Here is a 25,696-nt window from a genome sequence, read left to right as displayed (position 1 = left end):
GCTCCCCAGCTCCCACAGTCATGGCCCTGCAGCTCCTAGGTGGAGAGACCAGGGGGCCCCATGTGCTGCCCTTGCCAACAAGCCCCACCCCCACAGCTCCCATTGGCTGCAGTTCCCAGCCAATGGGAGTTGCGCAGATGGTGCTTGTGTTGGGAGCAGTGTGTCGATCCCTCTGGCCCCTCCGCTGCCTAGGAGCTGCAGGGACATGTGGAGACAGGTAGGGAGCCTGCTAGCCCTGCCAACCCTCCCCTCCCAGCATCACACGGCCTGGACCCTTCCCCCCCCCCCCGAGCACCGACAGCCCCCCCGACCATCCACCCAGAGGACTCGTGGGACCCCAGGAACACACCCTCCCCCCAGAGCACCCGCAGGCCCCCTCCCTCCCACCGAAGTTTTAGTTAGGGGTATATAGTAAAAGTCATGAACAGGTCATGGACCATGAATTTCTATTTACTGCCCATGACCTGTCCATGACTTTTACTAAAAATACCCGTGATGAAAATGTAGCCTTAGCCATGAGGCCAGAACTTTACACAGACCACTACTTCTGGGTAGTGTGACAAAGCTCTGAGCCTGTATTGGTGGGTCCCATGCCTCCAGGAGGATTCAGTGGCCACAGATGCGCGCTAAGGCCCTCAATATGATCTCCCTTTCCCTGTATAGCAGCAAAGGTCACAGCTTATTGAGCTACTTTCATCACAGGCCAGCATGGGAGGTGGGAAGGTGGAATACCCACAGTCTCTGTTGCTTCTTAGAGGTCAGTAGGCGCAGTTTGTCCTCCCTCCTGGACCAAAGTCTGCTTCCCCTCTCAAGGGGATCTCTGTAGAGCATGGGGAGGGGAGAAGGGGGGAACCGGGCCCGCCCTCTACTCCGGGTTCCAGTGCAGGTACCCTATCGTAGCAGCTGTTGGCGGCTTTCCCTTCACCACTGATGCTGCTTTGATTCCCTGGGCCACTTCCCCGTGCTCCCCTTTTCCAAGCTTCACCCTTACCTCAGGATTCAACAATGCTTCCTCTCCTCCAGCTCCTTTCACCTGGGCTTCTCCCGAGAAAACTGGAAAGGAGAGCTTTTAAGCAGTATGAGTGGGACCTTAATTGGTTCCAGCTGTCTCCATTAGCCTAACTACCCCTTTGCCAGTTAATTGAGGTCAGGTGCTGGCATTAGCCTAATGACCTTAACTAGTTTAAATTGGTGTCAGGTGTCTTGATTGGCCTGCAGTAGCCTTTGTTTGGCTATCCTGGGAACAGGGACCTGCTCATTCTGAGGCTGATATACTGGCCTTCCACTATTCTCTTATATCCTTCTGGTCTGAGTCTGTCACAGTAGGAACACAAGCACATTATGACGGAAACAAGGGATGACTAGCCATGAGCCCAGAACTTTCACATGAAGAAACACACATTCATGGAACTGAGTAAGGTGCTTCCCTGGCGTTTAAGAGACAGAGCACCCAGATGTGAGAACGAATAATGGTTTAGAAGAGCGTTTCTATTGCCCTGTATAAACTGCCAACTTCAGACTGTTGCAGATCTGTTGGTAATCAGATAAGATGCTGAGTTCTCTCCTGCTTCTTCAGTGTGGATACTCTCTACCACACTGTGCTCTTCTAGGGATGTTTAAGGGAACATCTCTTGTGAATCGGACACAAGCTTGTGGATGAGACTATAGCCATCCACATCTCTGCCTCTCCCTCTCCTTGCTGGCTGGGCTAGGTCATATCTCCATGAACATCCAAATTCTGAACCCACACCCCTCCTAGCTCCACATATGAGTCCATGCTGAAACTGCTGCTCACAGGGCTGCTCAGAACACAGTCCATTTCATTGTAAAATGAACATGTTGCTGGGGCACTACCACACTTCTTATTCTTTTTCCTGGTCTTCCAGTAGTTCACCTCGTGCCCCTGTATTCTCTCTCTGCACTGCTGTTTGGTCTGCTCAATCCCGTGATCAGCCAGCAGCTCCTCAGACATACCTTTTGTACAGTTTGACATTCCTCTTTGTACAGTTAAAGATGTGGGTTTGGTTTACTTCAGCCCAAAGCTGCAGCAAGATTCTGGTGCATTCATAAGGCCAGGAGGCTGCATGCCAATATGCATGCTTCTTAGGGGCCATTGTTCTGCTGTTTCAAACACTGGGGATAGGACAGCTGGGGAAACTGCAAGCAGGGTGGGACTATGCACTTTCCTGAGCAGAGGGAATTGAAGGGAGACCATTTCTGGTCAGGGCTCAGGGCACAGGGAGATGGAAAGGTAGAACACATGAATAGGTACCCAATGGGCTTATGGGAATTAATTGAAGGACTAGGATCTCTCAATTGTTGAGCAGCTACCCTTGTTTTAACTACATTGACCTTGTGGTAGAAACATGTGCTAAAAACTACCTTGTGGTCTGCCCTATTGTTCAGAGTGTGATGGCTGCCCCACTGTAAGATTGTCTGAATGTGTTTGGGGGTGGGGGGCCACCCAGGGCTGAGTATGAGGTTAGCATGCAGTGAAGATAAGGTTTAAGATGTGTACTTAAACACCACATGTAATCAGGCAGCAAATAAGGACTGCAAGACAGCACAGGACACTTACTTCTCTGGTGCTTTCTTTGTGAACATAGATCCATTTTTCACGATAAAAACCTAAAAACAAATAAATTAATGTAACAATTAACTTTCAGCACATTGGGTAATATTTATTAAATAAAAAGTTACACAAATGTACCATTCTTGATAAAACTCTTTGCAAATGAGAGGGGGTTTTTAAGATAGTTTTAATGAAGGCTACTTACAAAAGTTTGAAACAGCTGATGGATAAACAGTTCCAAAAGTACCTAAGTGACTTAGGCACTTGGATAAAATTTTATCCTATGTAGTAAATTACACATACAAAAAACTAAGCAAAAAGAAAATTATTTAGGTTGCAAAGCCAAGCATTCAAAGTAAGGAAACTCCAGATTTTAGGCTGCACCAGCAACCTATGTTCTGTCCTCTTGTGAGTATACATTAGGATACAGTTTTAATTACATGATCGCATATTTTACACAGGACCCCACCCTCATTCTGCGCACATATTCTGCTGTCTCACCAGGAATATTCTGTGCCCTGGGGTTCCCCCGTGTTGTCCCCTCAACCCTGAGCAATTTGTGCCTCCCACCCCCACCCGCAGTGTTCTGTATGCCCCTTTCTGTCTCTCCATGATCTGTGTCTTCAAGGATTGTGAATAACTGTATCCCCCACAGTTTTTTTTTAAATCACTGAGTACTCTAGATGCTGTGATTAAAAGCAAAGAAAAAAAAAATCAATAAAAATTCATTTTTCCAAGAGCTGTTTCACTACTGACAAGTTGAATTAAAATTACATATAAGATTAGCTTAAACTTATAAAGACAGTAACTAAAAAGTAAGTTTACATATTCAGAAGAACCTCAGTTTAAAGAAAAAAAAAACAGAAAACGAAAGTAAAAGCAGCATCAGTAGACTCTGATTATTAGAATGGTATCACAATTCACAAATGTATTTTCATTAGGATCATCAAGATCTCATGCTCGCTGATTAATGATAGAGTAGTTTAGAAAAGCTGTATCGTTTATGTATGCATTATTAATACTGAGTGTTTGTAGAAGCAGTACTAATAAGGATTAGTGAATTATGCCCTTATGAGTAAGCTTTATAGAAATATTTAAATATTTTAAGGTTATGAAACATCCTCCAAACTAGAACTAAAAGCAATCTAGTCTTACATTGTGATTTTGATTTATTCCGAAAATGGTCTTTTTTCCTTTTCTTGGCTGCAAATTCACAATCTTCAGTTCTGTATATTTCTTCTTCATCATCATCATCATCAGCTAAGATGCTGAAATAAACATACATTTAATTAAAGAACCATCTAATGATAAATATTTAACTATAGAGGGCTTGCACCTCACTCTGTCAATTGGAAATTCACAATTTAAAGAGAACATTATGTCAGGTGGTCCCCAAATATTACCACAGCAGGGATCTTAGCAGAGAAATTGTCATGTTCAGCACCTCCTCTCTCATTTTCATAATTGTGTAGTATTCTTGTTTCAAATATAGTAATAACTTCCATAGGAAATTAATATTAGGAACATATTTGAAACTTTTAAAAGTGTAATTTAGGAGGAGGAACTAATGAGGAGCCAGCATCATATGATCAAGCACCTTTCTTCAAACCGCTATTGTGTGCACATAGATCACCACTGGCTGATGGACTACACTCTGGAAACCACTGCAGTATATCAAGGTTCTCAGATTCCAAGACCAGAAAGAACCACTGTGTTCCTGGAGCATATGACTCTTGGGAAAATTGTTTCAATGATTAATTACCCTCACTGTTAAAAATGCATAGCTTATATCCAGTCTGAATTTGTCTAGTTTCAACTTCCAGCCATTGGAATGAGGTTATATCTTTCTCTGTTAGACTGCAGAGCCCATTATTAAATATTTGTTCCCCACGTAGATACTTATAAACTGTAATCAAGTCACTTCTTCTTGTTCTCCTTGTTAAGCTACATAGACGGAAGAAGCTCAATCTATCACTATAAAGCATGTTTTCTAATCCTTTAATCTTTTTTTGTGACTTTTCTCTGAAATCTCTCCAATTTATCAACATCTTTCTTCAATTGTGGATACCTGAACGGGACACAGTATTCGAGCAGTGGTTGCACCGGTGCTAAATACTGAGGTAAAATAACTTCTCTACTCCAACTTGAGATACCCATTTATGGATCCAAGGACTGCATTATCCACAGCACTGCATTGGAAGTTCATGTTCAGCTGATTATCCACCGTGACCTCCAAATCTTTTTCAGAGTCACTGCTTCCCAGGACAGAGTCCCCTGTCCTGAAAGCATGGCCTGCATTCTTTGTCCCTAGATGTAGGCATTTATTTTTAGTCACACTAAAACACAGTAATATACATTGTTTTATTGCACCCAGGTTACCAAGTGATCCAGATTGCTCTGTGTAAGATACCTGTCATCTTCATTATTTGCCACTCCCCCAATTTTTGAGTCATTTGCAAACTTTATCAATGATGATTTTATGTTTTCTCCCAGGTCATTAGTAAAAATGTTAAGCAGCGTATGGCCAAGAACCAATCTCAACACCCTTAATACCACACCATTTAAAGATGATTCCCCTTTTACAACTACATTTTGAGATCTATGAATTAGCCAGTTTTTAATCCATTTAATGTGTGCCAAGTTAATTTTATATCATTCTAGCTTTTTTAACCATAATGTCATGCAGTACCAAATCAAATGCCTTACAGAAATCTAAGTATATTAAAATTAACACACTGTTTCCTTTATCATAAAAAAAAAGGTAACAAGTTAGTTTGACAGGATCTGTTTTTTCATAAACCCATGCAGACTGGCATTAATTATATATTCTCCTTTATTTCTTAATCAAATCTCATATCAGCTGCTCCATTATCTTGATTGGGATCAATGTCATACTGACAGGCCTATAATTACCTGGGTCATCCTGTTTACCTTTTTTAAACATTAGCACAACATTAGATTTCTTCCAATCTTCTGGAACTTCCCTGGTGTTCCAAGACTTAGTGAAAGCAACATTAAGATCCAGTAAGCTCCTCAGCCTGCTCTTTTAAAATTCTTGGACACAAGTTACCAGACCTGCTGATTTTAAAAATGTCTAACTTTGGTAGCTGCTGTTTAACATCCTGCTGAGATACTAGTGGAATGGAAAGAGTGATATCAGATATGACTACATACCCCCCCACCCCCCACCAAATACAGAAGAGAAATATTTATTGACCCTTTCAGACTTTTCTGCATTATTATTGATAATTCTATGATTTCCATATAGTAGTAGACCAATACCATTGTTAGGATTCTTTTTATTTCTAATATACTTGAACTCCTTATTGTTTTTAATTCTACCAACCATAGATATCTTTGTGTCCATTTGCTTCCTTTATACATTTTTTAGAATTCTTAGTTTCTCATTATTATCAACTTCCCTTTTCTTCCATTCACATATATTATTTTGAGGAAGGCCAGTAACAAGCTTTGGCACTCTAAGGGAACATGATCTCTTGCAGCAAAAACTGATGAGAATACGTTTTTTCCATTTAGTAAATGTCACAGAAACACAGTATACGACTGAAACGCCACTGCTACAATTTAGCAAAGCTTTCAATGAAGTGATCGTTGTAGCAGAGATTATCTGATTAGGATCACAACATTAGTTATTTTAGGCTCTCTCTACAATATTGAGGAAAGTGCTATTGTACTAGAGATTTTCGGGGGTGGGGTGGGATGGGGTTGGAGGGATAGCAATCTAATTGCAAAATGTTATCATTATCCTCAACAATGTATGTCTGCACCAATACGTCCCTATGAAGTAACCAAAACAGGAAAATCATTTTTTTAAAAATCACCATGCTTTTGTTGAGGTGGGAAATTAATTTTAGTGATGTATTTTGACTTTCACATACTAACTTTGTGTATGTGCGCGTGCGCACGTGTGTGTGTATATATATATATATATATATATATATACACACACACCAGGTAGCGAGAGTATAACAGTAATATAGAAACATGTACCATAATGGAACTTAAAGTCTATTCTTGAACAGTAATTCACTACACAGTTAAGCTTCCCTGCCAAAAAAACAGTTGAAGTGTTTGGTAACAACCAAAGCAAGTTTTATATCCCCCCCAAATCCTGGATTATTTTTATCTTCTCTACAATTAATGAAAGAACTGTCAATAGGGTGTTAGGAGAAAAAACACTGTAGACCCTAGAGCTGAATTTTTCCAAATTTTGATTTTTCAAATAAATTTTTACAAAAAAAGTTTTATCTGCTCTGCTAAATGCAAAGAACAAAATGCTAATACAAACCTCTTTACTTTGTAACACAATGCACATTTTTATGCCTTGATCTAAGTGTTTCATCCATTATTTGAATACATGTTAACAAGAATTACAGCACATACGTATTGTGCTAAATTGTGATTTATTTTAAAGCAAAGGTGTTACAATTATGTCTAAGGCACAGAAAACTTAGCAAGATGGTGATACAATTCCCCCAAAACAAAGACTTAGAGAGTTATTTTGCAGAAGAGAAATTTCTGACTGAAGGGTAGTTTTTATACAACTACGGCTTAAGAAAAACCAGTAGTTGTATTTACTTTTAAGGTAGTAAATCCTTCTTGGAGCGTGATCAAATGAGAGACACAATACATATCAGATAACTTTCAACTTTAAAAGGAGGAATTCTGATCAAGTGCAGAATTTATTGCCTGATTTATTTAACTACTCACTTATTTTACAGCCAATAATGTTGAATAGTAAATCATATGAGACTGCTTCAGCCAGTCAAGAAACTGGAAATGTAATATTATACATTAATGTCAAAACACAAATAAAAAATCTCTTTGTTTAAGTTACACAAGTAAGAGAGTAAAGGCATTTACAAATAAATAGATCTAATAAAATATCTACCTTATTGATAAACATTTGGATACCTGCCACGGATTTCGTTGAGCTCCCCCGCCTGGACACTTGCCAGACTGCTGTGAGGAGATCCAACCCTGAATCCCACCTGCCCCTAGCTTGATGCTGCTAGGCAGAGCTTTGACCAGTTGTTCTCAAATTTTTGTATTGGTGATCCCTTTCACACAGTAAGCTTCTGATTATATCTTATATACCCCCTTATAAATTAAAACATATTTTTTATATTTAACACTATTATAAATGCTAGAGGTGAAGCGGAGTTTGCGGGTGGATGTTGACAGCTCGCGACCCCCCGCCAGGTAATAACCTTGCGACCCCCTAAGGGGTCACAACGCCCAGTTTGAGAACCCCTGTCTTAGGCACTGTCCCAGGCTTTGAGCCTCTAGGCCCGCACTCCAGGTGTAGACCTCATGTCTGACACTACTCTTTATAGTGGAAATTCTGCAGTCCAACTGCCTAAGGCCCTGCAACTAGTGCTGTCTTCCCATTGCCTTCCCCAGCAGTTTTTGAGTGTTTCTCAGAATCTCCTCTTCTGGTTTGCAGTTTACCTCTTCAGCGGTACAAAATAATGAAAGCAAACAGACAGACATTGTACAAGATCATCAAATATCATTACTCTTCACTTATGTGGCATAACAAATATACAGATCTATAAAAAAAAAAAAATGAACACACCCATGTGTTTTTCCCTGCTTCAGGTTCCTTACCACTCTGGAGAGTTCTTTGGGCCTGGCCAGAGCTTTCTGCAGTGTTTGGGATCCTTTTCCTGCAGCTCATGGGTCTCTCCAAAATCATGGAGCGTTCCTAGGTCAGCTAGCTTTATCTACCTTGACTGGTTCCGCAAACGCATACAACCCTCCCACAAAAGCATACCAATTTCTTCCCATCTTCTGCACAAAGCTTCCTGTCTCAGTGAATCTCTTGAGTTTATAGTTATATGTCCCACCACCAGCACCTGGTTCCTTTGTTGTAACTGCTGGGAATTTTCTTCTCTCCACTTCTCCAACCTCCTGCAGAGAAAAATGGTTGAACTGGTTCTCCTAGGCTTCAGCCAACCCATTGTACCAAAGTGCTTCCACCTAAATAGGTGACCATTACAGACTAACAATCCACCACTGTACGTAGTCTGGGAGAGAGATGCTACAGGTGTCACCAAATGGTGGATTTCACATCTGCATAGAGGCATTTAATAGTACAACTACCACCACAATTTATAAGTCCTACATAAACAGATTCCCCAAATTGTCACAACCTTAAATGATGTATATATAGTCCAGTGATAAGAGGGTGACCCAAGAAGATTATCTGAAGAACTATATTAGAAGCTCTGATCATGCTGTTTTGCAATGGTTTTACATACTTAATATACTCTCAAGAAGCAAAAAATTAAGAGTCCCTCCAGCTCCCATTCCTCTTTTTATCACATTTATATATTTTTTTTTAAAAAAAGCCAACCAACCAAAGAAAAAAACTACTCACCTGTACATTAAAAAAAATTTTTTTTTTAAGCTGAGAAAAAACTCCAGAGCCAAGCATAAAGTCAAAGCAGTTTCTTAAAGTAAGGCTTTTCTTTCCAGGTCAGCAGATAACTAGAGGAAACAGCAACGCTAACCATACAAAGACATAAAGATAAGCAAGAGTGCTTACTTTTACAAAACACTGATAACTAAGATTGTTTTCACTGTGAAGGCAGCCAACCTTGTGTAGATAAACAGAATTGCTAAAGCTATAGGTCAGTGGTTCTCAAACTAGGGCTGCTGCTTGTTCAGGGAAAGCCCCTGATGGGCCGGGCCGGTTTGTTTACCTGCTGCGTCCGCAGGTTCGGCCGATCGCGGCTCCCACTAGCTGCGGTTCGCCGCTCCAGGCCAATGGGGGCTGCGGGAAGGGCAACCAGCACATCCCTCGGCCCACGTCGCTTCCCGCAGCCCCCATTGGCCTGGAGCGGCAAACCGCAGCCAGCGGGAGCCGCGATCGGCCGAACCTGCGGATGCGGCAGGTAAACAAACTGGCCCGGCCCACCAGGGGCTTTCCCTCAACAAGCGGCGGCCCTAGTTTGAGAACCACTGCTATAGGGCACTGAAGCTCAACAATGAGTAAAATTGCTTTTATTTCCCCAGCATCATTCTTTGACAGAAAAAGTGTATATAAGCCTTATACCACTCATGAGTATTCATTTATATTAAAACAGCTGAGTTTGCCATATGAATCTATTTTTCATTGTCAGTTTAGATGTAAGAAGCATCAGCAATAGCCTAGATGTTGTAAGTCACCAGGGCAAGTAAAAGTGCATTTGAAAACAACCCATGCCTAGGCATTAAAAGGCAAACATTAAATTACATCAATCCATAGCTATTTGTTGATACTAGTTAAATCCAGCATTGAGTGTTAAACTGTCTTTTATCAAAGTGACGTAACACAGGATACTGGAAGCTTTTAGATGAAGATCTTTTTAACACCAGAAATATTGTCCTACACAGCAAAAACTATGTTTAGCTTTTGCCCTGCAGAAATTCAAGTCACAGAAACAGACTCACAAAGCAAGTTAAAAAACTTCACTCACCCGCACACACTTCCATTCCTCTCCCAGTGATGGATTTTAGAGAGAGGGAAATAGCATCACAATTACCTTTTACTGCAGTTTAAGCCTAAGGAAATAGTCCATTACCATTACATAGCAACTGTCCTTGAAAGACTATGTTTGAATTTTATATATAAAAACCAACAAAAGTTCTTATTTGAAATTGATGTTCCCCAAAGCCAGCAAACTTCCAAGTACTATAATTAGTGTTATTGTAGACTTTTTAAAAAAAATTTTGGTAAATCCACTTTTGGAGAATAGACTTTTTTTTTTAATAGACTTGTTAGAAACCTGTCTAAAATGAGAAGTATAGCTCTTGCCTACCCACTTACACAGACTGCAAAGGAACAGTTAGACTGCTAAGCACAGTTGTCCCTTTATAAAGAAAGCACACAGCACATTCATGGATGCAGTAAAATATAATACTACTCAAGGACCACTTACAACATGCTACTTCCATTAGCTGGAATTAATTGTCCCACATTTTATCAAGCTTTATTCTTCCTCATTCAGTGCTACATTCCATTTTCTAAAGTAAAAAGGGATTGATGGGATTAGTTGTCCTTCAATTTCTGTATTTTTTTTTTTTTTTGTTTCAAAGGAACTTAGAGTGCTATAGTAGAACCAGTAAGCAAAAATGGATGTATGGTTTCATGTTGCATAAATAATTACATATACGGTGTTTAACAGTGAGAATGGAATTCTATAGATGGACATTCAAGTTTAAAGGGAATTCAACAAATTATTACAGGACAGATGCAAAGTCCACAGTAACTCTAAGTATTTCATATGCAATCACTTGGAAGTGTCTTAATTCACCACAGCGTCTGTTTAGAAATTTAAAAACTTAAAATTATCCTTCTATAACTATATCTAGTTTCATGTTAAGTTTAACAGATACTTAAGAAAAAATGTTTCAAATAGCAGCAGATTAGTTCCTTTGAAAAGAAAGCTATAGAATTTCAAGATCAAAAGACTTCTAAGAGCTCAAGCTGGACCATTTCCTAACTGTGAAGAGGAAACTAAGTACAAAAAGAGAAATTAAGGTTTTTTTTCCAGTCAACACTGGAATCAAATAAAATATGAAGATACAAACAGAACAAAGTCCTTGACAATTTAAATGTTTGCTTACAAGAACAGAAAGATATAATTCATATGTATAGTACTAAGAAACTTCCATTAAGTTAACACAAAGAAATCTCTACAAGTAGGTCATAACAATTACATAACATTACATATATTGTCTTTCACAAAATGCCACAGAGTTAAGTCTCCTGTTTTTATTTTTCAACTGCAACTATTATTTAAGGGATACAGGCAAAGGAGCAAGGATCTGTTTCAGAATATATCTGAAGGCAAGAGTTGATAAGATGAAAGGATAACTGAATACTGTTCCAGACAACAAGAGCAGTTACAGAAAAGGAGCCTTTCACACTCATGCTAGGGAAACTGCCTGAAAAACCAGAAAGGTCTGTGGTAGATAAGCACAGAGAGAAGGATGGTATGTAGAAAGCAGCAACGTCTGAGATGTAGGCAAGTCTCAAGACGGGTTTAAAAGAGATGGGCACAGAACTCACTCTTTGGTCACTCAACAATTTAGGATTGCATTTTGCACATGACCAATTGAAAAAAGAAAAGGAGTACTTGTGGCACGTTAGAGACTAACAAATTTATTTGAGCATAAGCTTTCATGAGCTACAGCTCACTACTTCATCGATGAAGTGAGCTGTAGCTCACGAAAGCTTATGCTCAAATAAATTGGTTAGTCTCTAAGGTGCCACAGGTACTCCTTTTCTTTTTGCGAAAACAGACTAACACGGCTGCTAGTCTGAAACATGACCAGTTGAGGCATTTTTAGAGTATAGGGTGCACATCGACACAAGGTTTTCCATATTTGCTAATAAATTACCTTTTCAGTTATTTTTTCCACACCCAAATCAATTAACATACTGTGCTCATTTGTACATTAATTGCCGTTTTCAATGAACTAACAACTTGAACACTGTATGCTCCCTTTCCTCAGGATGGTAAACTGGTTACACTGTAGGTCCTAACCAAGAGCACTGTCCTCTGACTAATTTTGGGGGAAAGGAACGAATATAAATTCAGCAGGAACAGAACTACAGAAAGGCAGATCATTTATTCCATAAAAGTTTACTAAAATTTGCAATATATACTATTCCACTCTCAAATTAACTAACACATTAAACAGGTTTATTTCTCAATAGATCTGAAGAGCCAAATGCATGCTTGACTCATTGCAGAGAATTTCCAGTAATATCAATGATGTTTGCGTATGGGTTAAAGGCACTAGGTGGCAGCTTTAAATTAGGGTCTGATCAAATGCCAATTAAAGTTAACAGAAAGTCTTCCAGCTACCACTGAAGTTGGTGGACCAGGGTTTTAATGCCTAACATTTGAATCCTGAAAACCCTATCAATGATGTCTGAGGATGACTTTGGTAAATAAGTCAGATACAAACAATGGTACCTAGAATCAGACTGAATGCGGGCAAGAGTTCTGAAAGCTTCACACTGCACTATTAAAGCATCTTAATCTGTAGTGCTCCTACGTAGAATACATTTCAATTACTGTCCTAAGAGAAGACTGTAGTTGTAGCCATGTCAGTCCCAGGATATTAAAGAGACACAAGCTGGGTGAGGTAATATCTTTCATTGGATCAACTTCTGTTGGTGAGAGACAAGCTTCAGGTCAGAGGAAGAGCTCTGTGTAGCTCAAAGGCTTGTCTCTCTCACCAACAGAAGTTGGTCCAATAAAAGATATTATCTCAACCACATTGTCTCTCTGAGACAGTGGTTCTCAACTCTGGTCTACCGCTTGTTCAGGGAAAGCCCCTGGCGCGCCAGGCCAGTTTGTTTACCTGCTGCATCTGCAGGTTCGGCCGATCGTGGCTCCCACTGGCCGCGGTTCGCTGCTCTAGGCCAATGGGGGCTGCGGGAAGGGTGGCCATCACATTCCTCGGCCTGCGCCGCTTTCTGCAGCCCCCATTGGCCTGGAGCGGCGAACCGCGGCCAGTGGGAGCCACGATCGGCCGAACCTGTGGACGCAGCAGGTAAACAAACCAGCCCGGCATGCCAGGGGCTTTCCCTGAACAAGCGGTGGACCAGAGTTGAGAACCACTGCTCTAAGAGAAAGAGGCCATCAACTTTCACTTGTAACAGTGGCTAAATTTGACCCCAGTTTTCCAGAGATGCTAAACTAACACCCTATTCCACCTTGTCCCGACACATGAAAATACTAGAAGTATTGCAAAAGTTGTATACCTTTTAGTTGTAATATACTATTAAGTATGTAAATTATCCAAGTTTACTAAGATATCTAGAGCAGCCATTTGGCAAGTGAACATCACCGCAAGGTGGACAGATGTTACTTAAAAAAAAAAAAAAAAAAAAAAAGTAAATTTTACCAACTACCTTGTATTATTGCTACACTCTAGACAATCATATCATCTTCATTAAAATATTGATTAAAATTTATTGTAATGTTTTCCCATTATTCTAGGAGACTATAAATTTTGAATATAAGAATTAATCACATATCAAGTGAGCCTCTTCCCTGCCCCCCCCCACACACACCAAAGTTGGAGTTTCAAATAATTTCCTCTCATCAAAATGCTGATTGACATTCCCTGTCCAAGGTGCTTGTGATTACAGCTCTGCATTGCTAGTAAGTGCAGATGAGAAGAATGTGCGGAACACAAAAAAAGTTTCAGTTTGAATAAGACACACCCTGTTACAGCAAACTTTAAACTATGAACACAATCCCTCCTACTTCCTGGTTGAATTTTATTAATCTTTGTTTTGAAACTTACACAGTGTGACTGATGTTGCTGTTGAGCTGGCTGCTCTCATCCTCAAGTTCTGGACTGAAGGAGTCACATCTTTTCCAACCATCTTCTGTTTTAATCCATCTCCATCCTGGAGATCTCCAGTCTTGGCCCAAAAATGGCATGGTTTTCCTATAAGCAATAAGTAGTTTATTCATGACAGGTATATTTTAAATTTAAATATTCCTGGAAATGTTTCAGAAACTCCCTCACACTTCCTAATTCATTACTCCACCTTCCCCCATTTTAAACAGGGCAATCAAGTTTTGGAAAAATTAGGTTTCTACAGTTAACAGTGTCTGGCAAAGAAAAAGCTGTTCCTTTTTCTCCTTTGTGATGCATAAAAGGATGACCTGAAATTTTATAAAACAAACTTTTTATTGCATTAGAAATTCAGGAGTCATGTACCTTCCCCCCGCCCCTAGAATTCTGAAAGAGAGGGAGAACTAGTAAGTTTGACAAAGATACAACAGAACTGAAAGCTGATTAAATTGAGAAAGGAAATGATTTTTATTCAGATAATTTAAGAGCTGTTTTGTTAACATGTATTTAATGCAAACAAGTCAAAAAGATGAAAGAAAAACTTGTTAAAGATACAAAAGCTCCTTCCGTTAAGGAGTTAGTGAGTTTCCAATCTACAATTCTTGATTTTCCAAGTTCTCTCTCCAGAAAACAGGCAAGATTAAACATGACATTCATGATATTTCTAAGGCACAAATGCAGCACATATGTTTGAAAATTGTGGGGGACTTTTTAAACTCAGTTATTTAATAAATCAGCAAGAGGGCACACACCCAAATCCCACCTCTCTCAACCCCAGGTTCCCTTCAAAATACCTGCAGTAAGAAATGAAGTGTTTCTCCTGTTCATGCATTTTACACATGAAGGATTGTTAGGTCACAGATCATTACTGTTCTGGAAGTAAGAGAACTTCATGAAAGATAGTAAATTGGACTTACTACAAGTGAGGATACAATACAATAAAAAGAAATTAGAAACAAAAACAAAAAATGGAAAACTACATGCTAATAAATCTTGGGAATTTTCCACCTCCCCATATTAAAAAAAAAAAGTGAAAAATCTATGAAAGATTTATGAACAAAAGACACTATGTGATTCAGTGGATGTTTATTCCTGAGACATACAAAGAAAGGTATATTATTCAAAATAAAACGTTTTTGAACTTTAAGTGAAACACAGGAGTTCCCAGTCAATTAAATACTAATATCATGTCTACACTATCCCACAGTTTGGACTAAGAAGGTGTGAACTGCAGTGCGCACCAAAGAGCTGCACTGTAATTCCTCTGTGTGGTCCCCTTGGGACATTTAAGTTTGCACTTCCAGTGCCAGAGGGGAGTTATAGTGCAGCACTTTTGCGTACACAGCTATTCACATCCCCTTAGTCCAGGGGTGGCCAACCTGTGGCTCCGGAACCACATGCGGCTCTTCAGAAGTTAATATGTGGCTCCTTGAATAGGCACTGACTCTGGGGCTGGAACTACAGGTGCCAACTTTTCAATGTGCCGCGAGGTGCTCACTGCTCAATCCCTGGTTCTGCCACAGGCCCTGCCCCCACTCCACCCATTCCCGCCCCCTCCCCTCAGCCTGCAGTGCCCTCGCTCCTCCTTCCATTCCCCCAGAGCCTCCTGCACGCCGATACAGCTGATTGGGAGGTGTGGGGAGGGAGAGGGAGGTGCTGATTGGCAGGGCTGCCGGTGGGTGGGAGGCACTGGGGGAAGGTGGGTGGGGGAGCTGCTGACATATTACTGTGGCTCCTTGGCAATGTACATTGGTAAATTCTGGCTCCTTCTCAGGCTCAGGTTGGCCATCCCTGTCTTAGTCCACACTGCGGGGGAGCGTAAACATGCCCTAAATGGCTGGAGAGAAGTGCAGATTTTGTAAAACTGACAATTATAATTCATCTCTCCTGGCTTCCATGAATTTGCTTATAAAATTTTGCACCAAATTGGTTGAAGGAACTATGCACACTAAGTGGGGGCTTGGGTTCAAGTCCCTGCTCCAGAGTGTGGACCTGAATCTGGGTCTCCCACATCAGTTCCCCAACCACTGGGCTACTGGGTATTAAGAGGGTGGCACCATCTCCTCCTTGTTGGGTTTTGTGAATGATGCCTATATGCTCTCAAACATCTAGCCCCCAAATTTGAAATGTTTCATTTTGATGTTTGGTTTGACAGTTCCAAAGTTCTCTTTTTTTTTTTTTTTTTTGACCAAATAATTTTGGCCAGTTCTACTCAGGATTATGCTCCAGACACCACGTTTTAGTCTCTTATTATGAGATCAGTCATGTTGGCTAAGTAATAGAAAAGTTCAACGCCTTTTCCTAATATATTTTCAGTGTCGTCATATATACTTCCAGTTCTTCATTGTTAACTAGATCAAGCCAGATTTCAATTGAGAGTCCCACAGTAGCATTAGCAAATTGTAAGGTGCTTCCAAAACATCCTTTGGCTATGTTTTTAAATGCAGTAGTTCTCTGTAGAGCTCGTTGTTGTTTAATGTGAGCTGTGATCAAAGCCCCTTCATATTCACTTATGATAGCCAGATACTAGTATAGAGACACAATCATCCTGAGAGTTGTAATGTGTCATAAGGAAATTGAGCCATTAATATCTTTATTCGGTCAATTAAACATGAGGCTGATGATGGGTTATATTTATTTTATATTTTTGAAATTCTACAATCTGTTGTAGAGATCTGGTAAAAAAATGAAAAAGAGTTTTGAGACATGGAACAATTTCTTTATTCCAAAATTTTAAACAAAATACTTTTGAAAAAAAAATGAATTTTCTAAATATTGGATTTGTTTTTCTCTCTTTCTTTGACAGAGTGGCAAATTTACTTTGTTTCATTCTTCCTTTTGCCACTAATTTCTCCAACTTTGGAAAAGGTTTGAAAATTTATAGAATGGCAAAAAGAAAAAGTCTAGATTTCATTTTATTGTTTTCAGTAGCAAACAAAACAAAAAGAAAGGTGAGAAACGGAAAAGACAAAGTCCAAAACTCTAAAAAAAAAAAAAATTTTGATTTTCAAAACCTGAACAAAAAATTTCAATTCCAAGTGAAAAATTTCCGTTTTGATGTTTCCTAATTTTTGCAGGATATCATACACCTCAACTTTGTTTTATTAAACACCCTTCATTTTTCTAATGGGAAAATGTTTTGGTTGAAAATATTAAACAGTTCTATGCGGGAGGCGGTTACCCATATTTTCCTCCATGAGTGTTAAATAGTGTGCTGAACAACTTCATAGTATAGGTTGTGCAAATGGCATAAGCTGCAATTATATTTTCCTAGATTCCTTAATGGCAATCTGGACACAATATTCTGTAGGGTTTTTTTGTTTGTTTTTTGTTTTTTAGGAGAGAGGGAGAGAGAGAAAGTCATTTAGGGCTGCCATTTTTGGTTGGAGGTTCCTGGAGATTTCATCACATGACACAATCTTCAATTAAAGATTACTCTTTAATTCTTGGAGACTCCACAATCCTGGAGGGCTGGAAACCCTAAAATCAATAGCATTAAATAGGACAATCGGAAGCCTTAATCAGGACGCTTCTCATGTTCAAACCATCTTGTATTAATGTCAATGTTCCTACTTTTAGTTCTGCCTTTAATTTCTCCTGTTTCTTCACTTGCAGCTTCTAGTAGGTGAACTTCAATTTTTAAATCTGTCCGCAGGAGTACATCTCTCTCCAAGGCAGAGTATTTCAGTCATTTCTTTAAACTGCATACATTGTGCTGCACTGAAGGCAATGTTGTTCCTATAAAAGGCTGTTTTATCCTTCTTATCAAATATCTGGCGTTCAGGTGTTTGTGACAGTCACCATCTCAGCTATGCCACTAGAGTGTCAAAGGAAAAAAAAATAGATCCTGCTACATTAAGTCAATGTGTTAAGTGCTACAGAAAGAACTGGAACATAGACAAAATAATCACCAGTTAATGTTTGTTTTTGGGCATCTCATTACCAGAAAGATACTGACAACATGGGAGGAGTTCAGAGCATCAAAAGTCATTACAGACTGGATGGAATGCATGTGAATAGTCCCACTAAAGTTATGAAGACATTTAAGAACATGAATGGGAATGTTAAGGCAGCAAAGTTTCAGAGTAACAGCCGTGTTAGTCTGTATTCGCAAAAAGAAAAGGAGTACTTGTGGCACCTTAGAGACTAACCAATTTATTTGAGCATAAGCTTTGAGCTGTAGCTCACGAAAGCTTATGCTCAAATAAATTGGTTAGTCTCTAAGGTGCCACAAGTACTCCTTTTCTTAAGGCAGCAAAGAAATTCAATACGGAGAGATTCAGGTATTGCTTTGTGATCTTGTATAGGGCTTGATTAGTTACTACTAGCATCACATTGTTTTAAAAAAGAAGAAATTGAATTCTCTTTTTAATGTTTAACTTATTTCCTTTATTGGCAGCAGAAGTATTGATATTAAAGACTCTAAAGATGACAAAGGGCTGCATTGGCTTCTGGGATTACCATAGTTTTCTCCACAAATAAATGTAAAGGTTTGTTCCCTCCTCCCTCCCATATCAAGCAATGGGCTTCCTCACATCCATAAAGGTATGCAGGTGTGCAAGCATATGGGTAGGACTGGAACTTAAAACTGTTTCATTCAAATTTTACATCAAACAGGAAGGATATAAAATGGAACAACTGATTATCAGTGAAACCCTAGTAAAATAGCGAATAAATTCAATTCTTTTAAAAAAAAGTTAATTTTGCTTTTTTTAAGCTCTTGAACTTTGAGAGACTGAGTCAGTCAGAGTGAGTCAGTACAATTATGCATAAACACTCCTATAAACGTTGTGTCTGCTTCAAAACAACATGCCTTAGTATACATGGTCAATAAACTCTTGATTACTTTATAGCCTTAAAGATGACCTGCAAACCAATGGGACTGAAATGAAAGTCTTCATTAGGAAATAAAAATTCAGTAAATATTTTCTCTACCCCTACAAAACTGATAACTGGATTAAGGGTTTTAAAAATACTAATGGAAGTGGCAGCCAAATGCACACATCAGACAATACTTTTGCTGCTGCTACATAAACTTTAGAAACTTGTATCTAGAATCTGGATCACTTAGGGCTTTCTTTCTTACACTTTTATGACCTCCCATGTTTAGGGCAAGTAAGCACATTTATACTTCTGGGATGGAACAAAACAAAACAAAAAATCACTAGGAAACCACCAATTTAATTAGCAATAAAACTCTTGTGGAGAAAGCCATAGTGAGACACAGCCACAGAAAGTCAATAACTCCATGTGAGAATAGCACATGATGACCTGAATTTTCTATTAAAAAAAAGAGAACAAAAATATTGTTTTTCTATTAAAAAAGAGAACATTTAATATTGCACAAGATGAAAATATCTGTCTAGCTCAGGGGTGTGCAAACTTTTTGGCCTGAGGGCCACATTGGGTTTCCAAAATTGTATGGCGGGCCGGTTAGGGGAGGCTGTGTCTCCCCAGACAGCCAGGCGTGTCCTGGCCTCTGCCTCCTATCCGACCCCCCTGCTTCTCGCCCACTGACAGCTCCCCCGGGACTCCTATCCCATCCACAACCCACTGCTCCCTGTCCCCTGACTGCCCCCAGAACCTCTGCCCCTGACTGCCCCCCGCCACCCCATCCAACCCCCCCCCCCACCCCCTGCTTCCTGACTGCCCCCTGGAAACCCTGCCCCATCCAACCCCCCGTTCTCTGCCCTCTGACTGCCCCAACCCCATCCACACCCCCAATCCCTGACCACCACCCCCCAATTCCCCTGCCCTCTATCCAACCCCCCCGCTCCCTTCCCCCTTACCACGCCGCCCAGAGCACCGGGTCAGGTCGCAGCTCTGCAACTGCGCTGCCCGGCTGCCCAGAGTGTTGTGCCAACGGCGCGGCGTGCTGGGGCTGTGGGGGAGGGGGAGCAGCGGGGAGGGGCTGGGGACTAGCCACCCGGGCCAGGAGCCGGGCAGGAGGGTCCTGCGGGGCAGATGTGGCTCACGGGCTGTAGTTTGTCCACCTCTGGTCTAGCTCTAGCTAAAAATGCTGCAACATGCTTCTCACCCATCTTTATTTGAGAAACAGTACTCCTCACTTAACGGTGTAGTTATGTTCCTGAAAAATGCGACTTTAAGTGGACTATAAGGTGGATAGAAAGTTGGCTAGATTGTCGGGCTCAACGGGTAGTGATCAATGGCTCCATGTCTAGTTGGCAGCCGGTATCAAGTGGAGTGCCCCAAGGATCGGTCCTCGGACCGGTTTTGTTCAATATCTTCATAAATGATCTGGAGGATGGTGTGGATTGCACCCTCAGCAAGTTTGCAGATGACACTAAACTGGGAGGAGAGGTAGATACGCTGGAGGGGAGGGATAGGATACAGAGGGCCCTAGACAAATTAGAGGATTGGGCCAAAATAAATCTGATGAGGTTCAACAAGGACAAGTGCAGAGTCCTGCACTTAGGACGGAAGAATCCAATGCACCACTACAGACTAGGGACCGAATGGCTCGGGAGCAGTTCTGCAGAAAAGGACCTAGGGGTTACAGTGGACGAGAAGCTGGATATGAGTCAACAGTGTGCCCTTGTTGCCAAGAAGGCCAATGGCTTTTTGGGATGTATATGTAGGGGCACTGCCAGCAGATCAAGGGACGTGATCGTTCCCCTCTATTCGACATTGGTGAGGTCTCATCTAGAGTACTGTGTCCAGTTTTGGGCCCCACGCTACAAGAAGGATGTGGAAAAATTGGAAAGAGTCCAGCGGAGGGCAACAAAAATGATTAGGGGACTGGAACACATGACTTATGAGGAGAGGCTGAGGGAACTGGGATTGTTTAGTCTGCGGAAGAGAAGAATGAGGGGGGATTTGATAGCTGCTTTCAACTACCTGAAAGGGGGTTCCAAAGAGGATGGATCTAGACTGTTCTCAGTGGTAGCTGATGACAGAACAAGGAGTAATGGTCTCAGGTTGCAGTGGGGGAGGTTTAGGTCGGATATTAGGAAAAACTTTTTCACTAGGAGGGTGGTGAAACACTGGAATGCGTTACCTAGGGAGGTGGTGGAATCTCCTTCCTTAGATATTTTTAAGGTCAGGCTTGACAAAGCCCTGGCTGGGATGATTTGGTTGGGGATTGGTCCTGCTTTGAGCAGGGGGTTGGACTAGATGACCTCCTGAGGTCCCTTCCAACCCTGATATTCTACAATTCTAAGTGAAACGATGTTAAGCGAATCCAATTTCCCCATAAGAATGAATGTAAACGGGGGGGGGGGGGGGGGGGGAAGGGTTGGGTTCCAGGGAAACTTTTTTTTGCCATACAGTACAGTACTATAAGTTGGGAGGTGCCCCTGCCTTACCCCACACAGGCACAGCCCACTAACACTGGAGACAATGAGGCAGGCAAGGAGGCTGAAGGTGCTGTAGGCTAGGAGAAGCATGTTGCGCAGCCAGCAGCTTCCCCTACTCTGCAAGCACCAGGGGCGGGGGCTCAACCCTCGGCCCACGCACTCCACCCCTTCCCCCAAGCCCCCACCCTTAACCCGCCTCTTCTTCCCCCCCCATTTTTACTCTGCATGCCACGTCCTTGCTCCTCCCCACTCCCTCCCCTGCCTTCTGCCCATGGCAATCAGCTGGTTTGCGGCATTCAGGAGGGAGGGGGCAGGAGCAAGGACTTGGCATGCAGGCTCCCCCTCCCTCCCTCCCCTGCCTCCCAAATGCCGCAAGCCAGCTGACTGCCGCGGGCAGGAGGCAGGGGAGGTGCGCCACATCCTCACTCCTCCCCGCGGCAACCAGCTGGTTTGCGGCGTTTGGGCGGCAGGGGAGGGAGGGGGAGCCTGCACGCTGAGTCCTTGCTCCTCCCCCCTCCCTACAGAATGCTGCAAGCCAGCTGATTGCCGCTGGCAGGAGGCAGGGGGAGGAGGGGGAAGGCGCTGATCCACGGGGTCTGCCTGTGGGCAGGAGGCACTGTGGGGTGGAGGAGGGGATCTGATAGGGGGACTGCCAGCTGTGGACAAAGCAGGCAGCCAAACAATGTTATAGCGAAGCATTGCGCAACTTTAAATGGAGCGTGTTCTGTAATTGACCACGGATGTAAGATTGAAACAATGTTAAGTGATAGGATGTTACGTGGGGAGTTACTGTACATAGACCATGGAGATTACAACCTGCTATGCAGTGATCTGCTTTTATGAACTTGGCTTCTCTCCTGGAGCATCTCAGGCTCAAAACTCTTACAGATATGCCAGAAAACAAGAGAAGCTGCATTTAAGGAAATTAGAGCCAACGGGGCCCTACATTAGAAAATGGTCCAGCTGCAGAATTGAGGCTTCGCTTTGATCCTCCTCATCTCCTGGAAAAGTACTAACATAGCCCTCAGCTGAACAAAGTTTCGCTATTCCTGAACTCACCAGTTTTAAGAGCTGCCAGCCCATATGAACTTTATACAATTATACATACCTCTTACATAGAGTGAGATTTTCATGATCTCATTACCTCATGTGGAGAAAACTCCTTTGCACCACCACAGCAAGAATAGAGTTCTCTAGACTTCTGAATGTTGGACCCATTATATTTTTGATTTCCTCACATCTCTTTCCCTGAAAAAAACTTACCCCCCAACTTCACACAACAGATAATTTACAATAAACTTGGTTATTTGATTTGCAGTTATTGGCACTACAGAAAAAACAGATATTGTTTAGCTTCTGGGTTTCCAAGCACTGAAAGCACAAATGAGAGTTGGTTTCTTGGTTTTTTTGTGTCTGCACCCTTTCCTCAAAAGAAATGGGAAATCTTGACAGGCTAAAGAATTGCAAGGCATTTTTGAGATTGTTTTGCTTGTGGTGGGGTGGATAAAACATCACACATGAAACTGACAGCACTTAAAGTCCCATTCATAACAGAAAATCCCACATCAGACAAAGTTAGAAAGATGTGATCCTACACTACTCCATCCCTCCCTGCTCAGCACTCTGGACTCTGCACCATGAGGACTTCCCTGCTGAAAAGCCATCTCATTTTCTATCACCAGCCCTGCTCACTCCCTGGCTCCTTCTCAGTAATCAAGGAATACACAGCATCCTCCCTTGAATCCCCAGAGCTTTCATGGCCTCCCATTGCAAGTCTCCCATGCCTCCCCATGACAGACAGCTGCCTCGCTCAAACCCAGAAACCCACGTGCCACTCCATACCCTGGACCACTAGGCCTATGCCTCTAATTCACCTCTTCCCTAATCTGCAGGCTCCTAAATGTATCCTGTTTCTAACTCCAGCAACTCCTGCCCCCAGCAACCTAGGGTAAAAGTCTGTTCCCCCAGCTGCCTTCACTTCCTACGTTGCCCAACCACACAGCCCACTGCTATCCTATTCCTTGCTCCTCTAGACATCCCCAGCCTAGCGCAGCCCCAGCCTCTTGATCCCAGCAACCCTCTCTCCATGTTCAGCCCCATCCAAACAACACCGTTGCCCCCTCCTGTCCCGTCCCAGCCCTCCCGATCCCTGCCATCCCAGCCCCCCATCCCTGCCCCAGCCCCCCATCCCTTCCCTCTCCTACTCCAGCCCCCCCGCAGCCCAGCCCCCTCTTGCCCCAGCCCCCTCCTGCTCTGGTTCCAACCCGCCCAGGCCCCCGCCCCATTCAGCGCCAACCCCGCCCCCAGCAGCCCTACCCCGCAAACCCCAGCCTGGCTCCCGCTGCCCTGGCCCCGCGGCAGGCCCGGGGAAGCGCGGCGCGCAGCGCTCACCTGATGGAACCCAAGCAGCTCCAGGGCTGATGATGGAACTAACAGCGAGGCTAAAGTCCCCACCCTCCCGCTCCCGCTGATTGGCCGCTTGCCGCGGCGCTTGTTGCTACCCGGAAGTATGATTTTCGATTGGTTACGACGTTTGTGACGTCACGGGCTTGCTAAACCGGCCGCGTCACGTGACTGTGGAGAGCGAGAAGCACATGTCAATGTTTTGGTTGGCGGCGGAGAAGCCCGGCCCGGCTCTGTGAGCGGGCTGGGCGGGACAGGGGGCGTGTCCCGGGTTCTGAGGCTGCAGGAGCCGCGGCACCGCGGGACTCCGTTTTCCAAGGGTCCGTTGTGACGTCACCAGACCAAACGCCCCCTTCCCTAGGGTCGCGAGCTGGAGGCTTGGCCTCGTCCCAGGGTGACTGGTGTGGGGCAGCGGCTCCCCCTGAGCCCCCTGGGGTAAGGCTGGGGCGGTAACGGGCCACCCCGGTTGCCAGAGCCTTTCTGCTCGGGCTCGTTTCCAGCCCGCACGTGGCTTGGTGCCTGGGCTGCTGCTCGGGAGAGCTGGGCGCGCAGGGGAGGGGTTGCTCTTGGTAGGGGCGGTTTGGTGGGTTTGAACTATCCAGGTTGCTGTCTGTGTACTTATGTTAGAGAAAGTCAGGACAAAGCAATGCGCTTGGAGCAAGAGGTGGTGAGGTTTGTGACTGGCCTTAGTTCCTGGGGTGGCTAGTTCCACGCTCTCAAACCTGCCCGGAAAGGTGTGTCTGCACTGCAATTAAAAACCCAGGGCTGGCCCATGCCAGCTGACCAGACCTCCCGGCGCTCTGGGGCACCATTTCAGATTGCGGGGCAACTTTAACTGTGATTCCAAACACTAGTTGGGCACCTGAAAACTTTCTTGTTTTTTTTTAAGATAATAACTTAGATACAGTGCTCCTGTCAGATAATAATTTCTAATTCCTATATAAAGAAAGAAAAATAAATATTAGACCCACTCAGCTCTAATACGAAGATGTTCTGACATCTTGTGTCAATTCACTTAAGGGATGCTGGTTCGGTTTAAAAAAATAATGTATATTTTTACTTTGTTAGGTTTCAGAGTAACAGCCGTGTTAGTCTGTATTCGCAAAAAGAAAAGGAGGACTTGTGGCACCTTAGAGACTAACCAATTTATTTGAGCATAAGCTTCCCTGAGCTACAGCTCACGAAAGCTTCCCTGAGCTACAGCTCACGAAAGCTTATGCTCAAATAAACTGGTTAGTCTCTAAGGCGCCACAAGTACTCCTTTTCTTTTTACTTTGTTACTAACTCTTGAATATAACAATTGAAACAATTGTAGAAAAGACTAGATTACTTTCTACCACATTTTTGCAGTTCATCTGGCTTGGAATAGATCATTTAACTTTTGGAAACATCCTATTGGGGCAAGGCCCTGTGAGTTTATACTGCTCCAGCTTGGGGCTCTAGGGGTGTTACCCCACTACAAATAATAGACTAGAAAATGACTTTAGCAGGAGTGAAACTGACACTCTCAAGTCATTTTCATAATGTTGCCAACCCCAAATGTTCAAAAATCAAGAATCAGGCTCACCAAAAATCATGAGATTGGCTTTAAAATAATGAGAGTATGTAAAAATAATAGATTTGGTGTTCTTTTTATTTACATTCTGCTTTTTGAGCCTTTAAGGTGCACTGGGGTCACATTTTGAAGCTTCTCCACAGCCACAAGGGCTAGAAACTTCATTATTTTTTTTTTAAAGAATGAAGGCTGAAATCAACACATATCACTTGACTCCAGGAGCTGAGACTTTAAGGAAAACAGTTATCATGAGACTCATGACAAAATCATGAGTTAGCAACACTGCTTTCTGTTTAAAGGCTAGTTACTTTCCAGAAGGCTCTTAAACACAACACTGCAGTGATTGAGTTGCAGTTTTCACAGGAGAATATTTTAAATCAAACACCAAGAAAATTCAGTGTTTTGAAGTTGGGGAAAAAATTGAGACTTCTGAGGTATATCAGGGCCACTGCAGGCAGG

General features: G+C 42.5%; 1 protein-coding gene across 4 annotated transcripts in view; it reads right to left on the bottom strand.

Moving 5' to 3' along the window:
* The window catches only part of FBXO25 (F-box protein 25), a 62,181-nt gene extending 38,416 nt beyond the window's left edge, over positions 1-23,765 (bottom strand). For all 4 annotated transcript variants that reach the window (XM_074947761.1, XM_074947763.1, XM_074947762.1 and 1 more), the window contains exons 1-4: positions 23,671-23,765; positions 13,907-14,053; positions 3,728-3,840; positions 2,579-2,628 (exon numbers count right to left, since the gene is read on the bottom strand). In XM_074947761.1, coding sequence (XP_074803862.1) covers positions 2,579-2,628; positions 3,728-3,840; positions 13,907-14,046 — 303 coding nt within the window. In that variant the 5' untranslated portion in view covers positions 14,047-14,053; positions 23,671-23,765. The remainder of the gene's footprint in view (positions 1-2,578; positions 2,629-3,727; positions 3,841-13,906; positions 14,054-23,670) is intronic.
* Between the last annotated feature and the right edge of the window lie 1,931 nt (positions 23,766-25,696).

Source organism: Natator depressus, chromosome 3 (genome assembly GCF_965152275.1).
Source record: "Natator depressus isolate rNatDep1 chromosome 3, rNatDep2.hap1, whole genome shotgun sequence".
Lineage (NCBI taxonomy): Eukaryota > Metazoa > Chordata > Testudines > Cheloniidae > Natator > Natator depressus.
The sequence above is the reverse complement of the archived record's forward strand: the minus strand, read 5'-3'. Positions and strand labels throughout refer to the sequence as shown.